The sequence below is a fragment of the Monomorium pharaonis genome, chromosome 4, assembly GCF_013373865.1.
Source record: "Monomorium pharaonis isolate MP-MQ-018 chromosome 4, ASM1337386v2, whole genome shotgun sequence".
Classification (NCBI taxonomy): Eukaryota; Metazoa; Arthropoda; class Insecta; order Hymenoptera; family Formicidae; genus Monomorium; species Monomorium pharaonis.
In genome coordinates this window covers 28,816,410-28,829,156 of record NC_050470.1, presented here as the reverse complement: position 1 = coordinate 28,829,156, position 12,747 = coordinate 28,816,410, and the positions used below count along the sequence as shown (strand labels likewise).

At 41.2% G+C, this 12,747-nt stretch overlaps 1 protein-coding gene and 1 long non-coding RNA gene across 6 annotated transcripts in view; one reads left to right on the top strand and one right to left on the bottom strand.

Moving 5' to 3' along the window:
- Positions 1 to 12,747, top strand: part of LOC105836853 (protein tiptop) — a 158,666-nt gene that overhangs the window by 103,273 nt on the left and 42,646 nt on the right. For 4 of the 5 annotated variants that reach the window (XM_036286193.1, XM_036286191.1, XM_036286192.1 and 1 more), the window contains one exon: positions 2,138 to 2,269. The exons of the other annotated variant lie outside the window; for it this stretch is intronic. In XM_036286193.1, coding sequence (XP_036142086.1) covers positions 2,203 to 2,269 — 67 coding nt within the window. In that variant the 5' untranslated portion in view covers positions 2,138 to 2,202. The remainder of the gene's footprint in view (positions 1 to 2,137; positions 2,270 to 12,747) is intronic. 5 annotated transcript variants of the gene reach the window in all.
- LOC114253923 overlaps positions 3,834 to 12,747 on the bottom strand; it is a 41,410-nt gene continuing 32,496 nt past the window's right edge. Inside the window, exon 2 of the long non-coding RNA XR_003625350.2 lies at positions 3,834 to 7,008. This is a non-coding gene — a long non-coding RNA (uncharacterized LOC114253923). The remainder of the gene's footprint in view (positions 7,009 to 12,747) is intronic.

The window sequence follows — 12,747 nt, the reverse complement described above, 5'->3', positions numbered from 1 at the left end:
TTAAATTGATCGCTCCGATGCGATGGAGAAAAATGTTAAAACGCTTCGCCGATCCGAAGCGCTACCTATCTCAAAATATATGACGGAATCGTCAAAATGTTCGATTTAATGTTCGAGTTGAGTTTCCACTAAGCACATTTAAAATTTGATTCTAGAGATGTATAATTGCAAAAGGAGAAAGTAGAGAGAAATATGAGATACCTGAGTGTGTTACGTTTTTAACATTAAAGATCATCTACGTGTAACTATAAAATTATTATCGTCGCGTACGTACAAGGAATTTCATATCTGCTTCATATTTCCTATCAAGATATTCCTTTTACATTTTTAGAATTTAATTATTTACGCGCTCTTAATTTACGAGCTAACAGTAAATTATCAACGCAGGGCCATTTTCATATATCGAAAAGATCATTAAGACATATGGTTAAATAAAAGTCTTTTAAATGTCAAGATCGGTCCCGTAATCAGATCGAAGGTTCGTTAACTCAACATCGTTGAAAGCGAAGTGGGAAAACTCGCTTGTTACATAACGAGCACATAATCCAGAGGAGGCAAGTAGCTCGATTCGCAACTCACCGTTCAAAGAATATTACGGTAAATCGGTATATGTATATCGGTCGAGCGATATATTGCCCGAATATGGGTTAAGAAATTTTCTTGGCTCGCGCGAAGGGTCGAGAATGGGCGCGCAGAGGGTGGCAAGGGTTTTTGGATGAAGGAACTCAACGGCAGAGGAGGACGGGATGTAGGAGGGATGGAAAACTGAAGCAGGGCGACGGCGGTACGATACAGTACGCCCCTGGCGCACCGACGTAGAAACCATTGAGGCGAGATATACGAGCGAGAGTTTGTTTGCGCTTATGGCCTACGTCTGGAAAAGGGAAGGTTGGTAGAACGGAGAGACGGGGAGAGGGAGAGTTGGCGTTTTATCGGGGCACCCTTATGCCTATTATGCCTTCGCGCCCCGCTTCGTCACGCCGCGCAGAAATCCCGCTACCCCGCACTCCCTTTCACCGTTCCTCGCGTTTGGCAACCTCTCCCCCGCCCCTCTCCCCCCAGTTGGCTGGGTGACGCGGCGTGCGAATTAAAACGCCTCATAAATATCTGAAACAAAGGCGGCCGCTTTCGAGGGCGTACGCCGGAAAGATATACGGCTGGTTACGATGGTCGGTACTGGGTAGTTAAGGGATGCGGCGAGAGGGAGGGGGTGGAGGAGGAGGGGGTTGAGCTGCGACGCGGGACGCGATCCTAGGTTTGGCACCCTTCGTAAAAACCCGAGTAGGGTGGCTCTTCGCCTCCTGGAGAATCACGAAAGCGTCGCGTCGCGATTGGGAAACTCGCCATGAAAAAGCGTGGATTTTCTTAGAAGCTATCAACGTTTGTCGGACGATATATCAGCCATTCGATATCAGCTGTTCTAAAAGTTGCATGTTCTTTTTTTCACGTTGTGTTATAATAGGAGTTAAAGTAAAAAAGAAAACGAGGAGGGAGAAAATACGATATTAAAGTGTCGATAGTTTTTAAATAATAATTGCCGGAAAAATTCAAAAATTCCGAGAAAGCACGCTTCAATTTGAAACTTGTGATTTCAACTTTATGCATTGTGAAAAAAAATCAAAGGAACGTAGAATAAGTTATGACGATACAAGGTGAATTGTCAGTCTTATCCTTCGAACTGACATAATTGACAGGAAATAGTATTTTTTTCGATCAATAGTCTGAACCCAGGGAGACAGAAGTATTGGAAGACAAGAGATTTATTGATATTGCATATGTTTGTGCATTTTGATTTGACGAAAAACATATATTTCTGCAATTTCTGCGTCCTGGGTAACGGGACGCTGTAAAAATGATTGACTTATAGCCGGCCTACCATGGTTTCGTATTGTTTTGGTTTCCTTACCCGTAAAACCGTTTCCCGTTTCTTCTTTCCTTTCTTCCTTTTTATTCTGATTTTACAAAAGAATTTTTTAGAAGTTTGGACATTTTACGTTAATGTGTAACTCATAAAGTAAGTAGCTATCTAAGAGTCATGTAGGAATCTGATTATTCGATCATTGAGAGACGTTGCGTAAATTTGCTAAGAAATATGGCTCAAACGAGGTTTTCACTGTTTTATCTTGTTCTCTTTCAGGTAAGTAGTGGTCTCCGATCGTTTGAAAAGCGAGCGGCTCGGAGCCGCCGCACCGGACGGGAGATATGCGCAGCAAGCAGCAACCCAGGCCTTCTTTCCGATGGCCGCAGCAGCGCGGTGATAACCTTACCGGTAAATATCCATATGTAACATTTCACGCACGCACGTAAACACGCACGAACGCACGCACGCACGCACGTATTTTATTCTTTATTTTGCATCCTGCACTTCTCACGTCCCGACGAGATACCGCTTCTCTTCGCGTAGCGGTATTACCGCTCGTCGCTCGGGAAAGAAGCGAGATTGATCGGCGATTAAAGCCGATCTAAGCCGCGCTTGTAACCACTTGAAGACATTAGTTTGGACGGTTCGTCGGAAAACACGGTTTCACGATTTATAGCATTATTTTAAAATTAACTTTTTTCTTCTGCCATTTTCCTTTGATGCACTGTAGTGTTTAGTGTTTCAAGTGAAGTATACATGTATCTGAATCGTGTTTGTTCATTCCATTCCGAATATCTGTGTAGACCCGATTGGATATTCACTTTCAAAGTAAAAAATGATAACCTAATGGCGGAATCCAGATATCGAATGATCTCGGAAATCATGGATGAGCCCGCGTAATGCTGGAATACCGGAAAGCATATACGTGTTACGACTCATTAATCGATTATCGTCGACGGACCGGTCTAGCCGTAAATTGGATATTTACGACGTATAAGCGAATGGTTATAAGCGAATAACAGAGCAAAAGCGATCGGTAACGTGCGGTAAGGATCGATAAGCGCGACCAAGTGTTATAAACGACATTCTGGCAAGTAGATATCGACTGAGGTTTGCTCGTATGTCCTTCGACCAGACTATCCTTCACGATTATGATGTTCTTAAGTAACGTTCGACTCTTACCTTGAAAGAACTCGGTAAATCATGATTTCTGTCTTTCATTTTCCTCTCGATTTATGTCTCCGACATCAGAGCTCAGTGTCGTTTCTTAGAAACGACGCGTGGCATTTATTCCCACATTCCCGACCAATAAGTATGTGATTAATTAATATCGATTATGTTGAAAAAGCCAACTAAGTTGAAAATCACAATACAAGTATTAAAGATATATGGCGCGCGGCTCTCAAATTGTTTACATGGCTTTCAACTTGGATTCGCATTGCACGAAACGACATCTCATCATACGGCGGTCATTACATTCCGTTACGAATGCTAAAAGTCAAAAGTCAACTAAGCCGCACGATTCAACAAATTTACATCTGCGATTTATTCTTTGATGCTGCTACATTAAGAGACAACGGTTTGCACCTTTCTGCCGATTCCTCTGAATGATGATAATGATATAGACACGACGTAAAACTTACAATCGCGATCCTCTTGTCATGTTACACCACCTTGGCATACAGGTCTACGTTACGTGATTATAAAGTGTTAGTAGTGTCTAAAAAGAACACCGGTGCAGCTGCTACGTTCGATCGTATGATAGATATCTGCTAACATATCCTGCCTATCTTCTTTTTATATTAATCGTGTGAGCCCAAATATAACGGAAGATTTACTCTTTTTTTCTTTCCTGTATATTTTACAATATAAAAGTAATTAAGAAGATAAGAAATCTTGTTACGTGACATGATGCAATGAACGGATTTTATCGTAAACAAATATATAAAGTCAGGATACATCATAAATATTATTAAATGTCATAAAAATTTTATTTGGATATAATTTTCTCACAAAAATAAAGTAGAAATAGAATAGGAATATAATAGATCAATATCTTAATAAACTTATGAAGGAAACGATAATACACATAACGTACATATACAAATACAGATATACATAAATATGCATACATATATAGAGTGTTACAAGACAGTTAAGTAATTATTATATCTAAGATGCAAACAGGTAGCAAGTGGCGGTTGTATCTATTATAGATTAACATGTCTAGTATAAGAAATATACGAATCAAAGTGTCTTGACAAATTATATTTTATTTTTTGGAATTCGAATGAAATCGTTGGAATATACCTTTTAATTAACGTCATAATCATATTGTTTTGTTGTCAATGCTGAAAAATTTCATAGACGTTAACTCGTCCCTTTTTTACACTCACCGATTCAATTTCTATTGTTTTTTTTTGCACGTACATTTTTGTAATTCATTTTTGTAATCGTAAATGTAGGTTTACACCTTTCATTGGCAATTTATGTCATGATATGAGAATTGACCAGTCAAACAGAATCGAACGATTAACAAATCAAATTAAATTCGGAAAATTAGCTCGAATGCGAGTAGTTATGGGAGTTGAAGAACTGGGCAAACACACACACACACACGCACACACACACACACACACACACACACACACACACACACACAGAGCAACTGGTTGGACTCTTTTCACTTGCAGATTCGTTTTAATTCGTACGCGATTCGATGCTGCGCGAAAGTCGTTGGGTTTTACTGCGCCAGAATTCCTACGATGGGAAAGTAATTAGCGAGACAGGAGAAACTAATAAATCGAACGATAAATCGAAAGCGGTATTGTGTAACCGACCGCTCAAAGGTAGAGACAATCCCAACTGAGCAACTGGTTGACTCGTCTCACTTGCAAATCCAACGTGACGCCGTGCCGTAACTCATTACGTCGCTTGAATGTCGCCTCGAAATGGAACCGCAAAGCGATAACCGAACGACTTTTCTTGATCTGTCTGAAACGCGTAATCAGCTCCGATTTCTCGGATCGCAGACCTTGCCGGAAATCCGCGTGTTATTGTGAGCTGGTTACAGCCGCTGCATATTCATATATGTTAAGTACTTTCGAGTTTAATTAAATCTTCATAGGAAAAACTAATATTTTACATTAAATATTAAATATTAAACATATCAATGAGTTTTTTAAAAATCACCTCACGGTCTACATCGGATTTTAGTGATGTTATTAAATTTAATTTTAATTTTTCTTAGCTTTTTTATTTATTATATATTAACTTTCTGTTAAAATATTAGTAAAGTTTGTTTTATTTATTAAAATATTTTATTATATTTATTTTATTTTTGATATGTAGCATATTTTCATATTTGTGATGTTAGTAATGATGTTGTTTCAAATATATTATGCTCTTGTGGTTGTTAATAAATTTTAGGCAACTATTATTACTTGTATTTGAAGTATGCAATAGCGAAGCAAAAACAAACGCCTATTTTGCTCTAAATCCATTACCGAGACATTCTCTGTCTCGTGTCATTCCTCTATCTCGTCTAATTAATTACTTATAATGTGACATTGTATGATAAATAAATTTCGCGTCTGTAATAAATTTATGTTGAGAGCTTGCGTGATGAAATACAAGTATATTACACATTGTCCACGTGCAGGCCACCTTTCTTTGTACTTTTTAAAAAGAAATTTTGGCGTCAAGTAAGGAAAGATGATAGTAAGGAGGGACGTAGTTTTTTTTTAAATTCTATTTATAAGAGATACATATCTATAAGACATATTTCATTCGCAATAAAGAATTCGGCGGTGCATACTTTTCGCTTTACGGTCAACTATGTTGCATTTGGTGTGTTTGTTGCTGACTCCGCAGAAGTTCGACGTCTTTGGACGTCGCCAGATTCGAAGAGATTTAGTTGCAACAGTGTCTTCGAAAGTTGGTCGACTTCCTTTGCCGGATATAATCTCGACTAATGTACCTCGTAGTTGGACTCTTTGTAAATGCAGCTCACGAAGAAATTCTCCGCGGACGAACTTCGTAAAGGGATTCTCTCCGCAGTCGCTTTTGAAAAGGATGTCCGCCGTATATAGATAGATTTTCGCTCGAAAATATCTCGTTGTCTTTGGTCCGCGGTGGCAATCGGACAGCGGCGGCGGCGGAGGATATAACCGAGGAAATATTTACGTGTCGTCGGAAGTTCGCAGGCAATTAAGGATAAATCGCGTCCCTAATGGAATTTCCGTGATGCGGACCGTGCATTAATTGAAACTCACCAATTCAAGAATAAACGATAATGATCGCGCGTAAGACACTGTGGTTATTGCGCAATACATTTGCGGCATACTTAATTCTGGAAATGAAGTAAGTTTCTTTATTCCCTCGCCAAGTAAAACAACATCTGCGCGAAATTATTTTTGCAAGAATATATATGTTTTTGAAAGTAACAGCTTTTAACTTTCTCCGAATCGAATTACAACTCGTGATATTATTCTTGCCGCGATGTGTTCCTCTCGTTGTCTTTTTATTTTGCTCTTTCTCGCGCAGCCTGATGTTGTAATTATTTGGCGCGCTTCTGAGGAACGGCTTTTAAGGAACGCGTCGAACGCGACTGACTTATTTAGAATAATAATAAGCGAAATAGGTATTAAAATGAAACGCCGAGGAATTTATGAGGCCTCCTTCGGATCACACGCGGCTTCCCGGCGCGTACGCATTTAATGGTTAATAATTTCACGGAGGGACTCGCCGTCGTAAAAATCCGCGGCAGAGAAAATTAACGCGTTTTAATCAACGAAATACATCAGGAGGAGGCACTTGGAAAGGCCGCTCGTGCGTCTCACGGTCGAGATACAACCGTCTCGTCGGCGACGGCAATAAATTTCGCGCGAAACGCCGTCATCCGTATAGCCGCTCCGATAAAAGTTACAAGGACACGATCGGCCGGTTCGGTAACAGCGCCGATCTCGGTCCAGGTACATCAGGTGACCCCGGCCGCGTTCTAGCGGTAACGATGCAGATGCACCTATCTGGCAGGTATCGTGCGGGCACGCTTCGCGTAGGTACGATGTATGCAACGGCTCTCCGTGAAAATTAGTGGCGCAGGTCAGGATTTATTGCCGCATGTGCTCTCGCCCGGCTCTCATCGCCTGGAAAAAAAAAATATATATATATACGGCAGCCGTGTTCATCGCTCGATTATGGTACATTTACCGAGCGCAAAAATTCCTCTTTGCTATCGCGCCGCGACCGATTGGGGTTATCAGTCATCAGCTTGAACTACCAGAGTACCACGAGTCATTTTCCTGTGGCTTTTCGCGGGAAAGATGTACGAGCCTCCGCAATACTTGGTGAAAAACTGTTTTATTTTTATCCAACGTTTTTCAAAAATCGTAATAGTTTTAAACTTTTTGTATGTACAATGTATTATGTAATTAACAATTGCACGAGTGGACTCGTAGACTGATCATAAATATCTCTTGTGCAACAAACAAAAATATTTCGGAACTTTATAACACTTCTAATCGTATTGTTGCAAAGTGTGAGATGTTTAATATTGCATTTCACGACAGGCTTATGTACACACGTATCATCATTTAATGTCAGATCTTTATTTAGCAGTTAGAAAAATACAATTTTTGTCATATTGCATTGAAATAAAGATAAATTAATATGAAACTGCAGCTAAGGTTTTCTCGGGAAATCGCTGTCAATCTAGTACGATAATTTATATTTCCGTTGATGTAAATCTTTCTACTTGACAGCTGCGGGCCCAGTGTAAGCATATCCAAGTGGTGCAGCCGCGCTTTCACTTTACAGAAGGCCCATTAATTCTAATTTCGCGTCATTGATGGTGATTTTACTCCTCGCCGTTTCATATTTTTCACGAATGCCAGTCTCAACCAGCCTACATTTTACCACCAGCTTATCATCAACATATTAACATTTTATCTCGATCAATAAATTCGCTAAACATACACATGACTTTTTCGCTGAAACTATAATTCCGTCTGCTACGAGTCGTAATGTTTGATTCTGTACAATTCAAAGAATACTAAATGGATCTGTGCTATCAAAACTCGTGACTCTAATCTCGCACTATTCGACAATCATCATTAATTGAAATGTAGAAGTAATTTATTATATCTCCCTCTCGCGTATCTGTAAAGGCATTTAATATTAGGAAGGAATAAGAAAGAATCAGATTAATAATTGGAAGATGAGAAGTATTATCGAGCACGAGTTCGTAATGAGATCGAAAGCGGGAAAAAGTATGAGACCGCGTGCGTGCGTGCGACACACGGAAGACAACCTTCCCGTGTCACCCTCCGCCGACGATCGTCTCGCTGGGCGATAACCCGCGGACGACGTGACAAGTGAAATTCTGTATCCACGGGAGCCGGGGAATATCGGCGCACGTCTAAATGAACCGTTGTGCCTTCTGCTTTGATTTCAAAGAGGACCCCTAACAGCCGAGGAATATTCATTTAAATATCTGTCAATACTCGGGAGCGACGCGGCCCGCCGCCCATCCTGGGGATGGACTTATGTGCCCCGATGCGGCTCCCCCGTGCACGTGCACAAGCGCACACGCGACGCCCGACGTCTGATCTCCGTGTCGCAGGTATTCCCGATCCACTTTTATACAAACTGACTGCGCTGGCACCCCTCGATTCACCGTCTACGTCACTCGAGTTTCCCTCCAAGTTTTTACGTGTACAGGCGGGGCAAGCTTTCAATTGCATCCGCAAAGTACATGTTATTGACCGCGTAATAATACCTTGTAGGAAAGTAAAATGTGGCAATTTGGTGCGAGGAAGGTCTACACGAAACAGCTTTATAGATTACATGAACGTTTAAGTACGGGATGTTATCGATTCGCTTTTATATTTTTAGATTAAATTTTCGATATAATTGAGGACTCTCTTGTAAATCTTTAAATTCAGTAAATTAAAAATCGAAAAGAAAATATTAAAAAATTCTTGTAAAAATTTTTGTATTGTATTTTTAACATGTTTGAATGTTAATTCAACATCATGTGATTGCATATTAAATTAATATTCAACATTTTCTCAGTGTTAAAATAACGTAATTTATGGGTAAATAAACGAATACAAAAAAAGTAGTAGTTTTTGAACGTAAATTTTTTAGATAAAGGAATCAAATTTACGCGTTGTCAACGTATTATGAATGTTAATTTTATTGAAGAAATATATTTTCATAATTTGTTTCTGAATTATGTCGAAGTGTCACATTCTTCATGTTAATTTTTTACATAATATTTGTTATTCTTTAATATATCCATTTTTGTCACATTAACACAAAATGTTGAGTGAATTGTTTTTTACTAGCTATATCAGCTGGACATAGCTGATTTTATTGTCGTGATTTAATAGGTACATTTCCTTATCCGGCTGCTTTTTTATTTCCAGCGACATGTGATCATCGTCATCATTAGATAGATAATAAGTACAGATAGATATTATTTTGTACGTGAACTATTATTATCTTATAGTAGTAGCAAGATATTCGATCAAATATGTCATATACATAGATCATATTGCGTGCTTGAACTTCATGTTTTGCTCCACATATTTTACAATGCAAAACTATGGTCGTTAATACGTCATGCTAAAGATGGAATCTCGTTTCGGAGATACCCGGCATTAATCATCATTTCATATTTAAAGGTTGTCGATTTGTTTGTTTAAGAAGGGAATACCCGCGTGTGTTGAGCTTACCGCCCGCGGCCTACACAAGGTAGCAATTACAATTCCCGTTGATTAACACGTAGCAATTTTTCGGTTGTAAAGTACATCGTTCCGCCGTCAATGGCATTCCGAGGCAGGAAGAAATTGTCGGTTTAAATCTGTACGCGCGAATGGATAGATACTAAAACCGGGCGGTGGAGAGAGGAAGAGGCGGCGAAGATGGTGCGAAGTGACTGGGTGAAAAGGTGATTTCGCACGACAGGAAGCAGCTTCTTGGCGGGTAGGTGGGTGGACCAGGATGGTTAGCGTCCTGGCCTAGAGGTGAATGCGAAACCGGGTGGGAGAGGAGGGGGTGGGGGGTCGGCCAGGAGCACTTTGCGTGCGTCATTTAAGAGAAGCTTAATGCCGCCGTAAAACGCGCTAACGGCCGACTCTCGTCGACTACCGCCGTCTTCTTCCAGGGGCCGTTGTTTCTTCTGAACCCCGAAGCGGCGTGCTCGCGATCGCATTTATCGTACTTTCAAACTGGTTGTCCTTACTCGACCGAATGACGCAGGGGGAGGGATCGTCGCAGAGACGACGCTCATCGACGTAGCGTTACTTCATCGTTACTGTCGCCCGCGCGGAGTTTCGACGTGCGTATAAAGAAGGGGGGACATGTAATTTTACATATCGCGCAACGCAAATGAGAGTAAATAAAAAAATATTTATACAATATCGATCTTTCATCTGTAATTGAATAATGGCAGGTCAGCGTTATTTTCTATATACAGACACTCGTACGATCATCGATCTATTATTAGATCGCGTCTGCAATCGATCGAGAACTTGTTCAATTACCGCGTAATAATATTTATTTAACTGTTTGTAATATGTCTTTTGAGGCACCGAACAAGCTTATAAAGCGGCTCGTGTATATCGTGCAATTCGCGCTCTTATCGCGTATACACATAACTAGATTTTTACTGAAATGTATGTATTCAGAATTTTTACTGCAACACTTAAAGTGCTGCTTTACATAATCATTATAATACGATTAACGATGATTGGTCGGCTGTCTCTCGTCGTAATTTGTGCGTACCCGTTTTCTTTCTCTACAACTACCTTTCTCATTGGCTTTCTGTGTTTTATGGTCGTCATAAAGTGTCGCATGAATTTTTATTATTATTACCGGCCAAGAAAACGATCCTCTTTTCGCGCGGCAACATTCGTCGTTTGCCGCGTGACATCTTCGATTATAACATAGAAAGTCGAATCTCGTTAGCTGTCGTTGATGATATAGCATGACTATATGTCAGCATGGACGCACGCAAAAAAAAAAAGATCCGCAATCCGCCGTGTAGATTACTATATCCAGAGTCGCATATGCAGTTATATTGCAATCCTTTTCTCATTGCTCAATCTTCACAACGTCAAACGACCCGATTTCATTATTGATGCTATACGACTACTCGATCGCGTTATAATTGCGTTTTTATTACTGATATTACATGGGTTTTTACTCGGCGCATGGTTTCTTCTTTTTCTGTTGTCCTAGGAATTATATTAACTTGTTATGAAGCTGCGTGTATCGCAAGTTGTTTGTTGAAACTGGAGTGTACAGTCTACAGATTAGGGAGAGACAGGCTTATAGATTAGATGTAGAAAGAAAATTTCTACGTGACGATCAAAGCGACATGAAAAATATGTATCTTCGCAAAATGGTGCGTCTAACGATGCGCCAAGGCAACGTCGGCTAAGAGATGAAGCGGCAAGCAGTGATACGGCACGATTTCGGAAGGAAAGCGGCAGAAAAGAGGAGGAGACAGGATTCTCCTCCTCTCCCCCCTCCCCCGAAGGTTGACATCCAGGCGGCGTGTTACAAACCCTCGTTACAGCTCCTGGCTCCGCTAGCCAGCAAGCATTTTAATCCGGCCGACATCGTTCCGCCCGCGCGCCGAATAATCAGCCCAGAAATTCGTCGCAAGCGCGGGCAGCGGGCGAATTGGCGCAAAACGCAACAAAAGAACGAGATATTAGTCGTCCGCGGCAGCGGCTGCGGCTGCGGCTGCTAGTCGTCGACGACGGTTTGCGGTCCGATTCGTCCGGGGGTTTGCTCCGACGGAGGGAAAGCCATTGCGACGGTTCGGGCTGACGGGGAGGGCGGAGGGGGGTGGTCTCGCATCCGCGCTCTCCTCGGCTTGAACGCGTAATTAGGCCGCGCGTCCAAGGAACTGGCTGTCCTCGTGCCGTAATGCCGGCGATCGCTTAGACCCGATCGCGATCTCCCTCACGGCGGCTGATTGATTAACAACGTCATCTCCCGGCTCGGCGCGACAGTGATATATCGTTCATTTATTTGAACGTAATGATCTTGTGTTTAATGCGAAATCACACAATGTCCGTGAGCGACACGCTCCTATTGCTTAATATGCGCATCGGGAATTAGTCTTCGGTGGAAATTAATGCGCGAACGATTTGTAAGTAACATCCAAAGCGCCGCGCCAGGTTCATCGCCAGGTGTCCACGCGTACTTATTTATGCGAACTGAAACTTGGAGCGCATCGTCGCGATCACGCGCGCGCGACCGCCGCGATGCGTGCTCCTGTCGATCTTAATGGTGGCTGCTGCCAACCTGACGAGGTAGAGCCCACCGTCGTAGAATTACGTAAGGCGGAATTGCTTGGTTAATAACGCGAGAAAAACTAAATATCGAAACGATTAACCACAGAGGCGAGGCGAGGTGCCGTGCCGCCACGCTTGAGCGAGCGTGCAACGCGCGATGGGAAAATCGCGATTTATGCCGGCGAGCGCAAAAATCGGCCGAACGACTTTTCGCGCACGATTGATTCTCTCATCCCGCGGATACGACGAAACGTTAATAATGCGCGATGTGTCGAAAGTTCAGGATAATTATCGTTTCCATTATTACCAGGAAACGTAGCGGAAAATATTTTGTATTTATGTTAAAACCGGTCCCTGTTAAATATTTTGTGTTGAATTTTTAATGTAATATAATTATGTTATTTGAGTATTTTGTGTTAAATTGATATTCAACGTTTCTTAGTGTTGAAATAACACAATTTATGAATAAAAAAATGAATAATATCAAAAAAATGTAGTTTCAAAACACAGAATTTTAAGATCAATGAATAAAACGCAGCACATATTATAAATGTTAATTTTGCTAAGAAAATG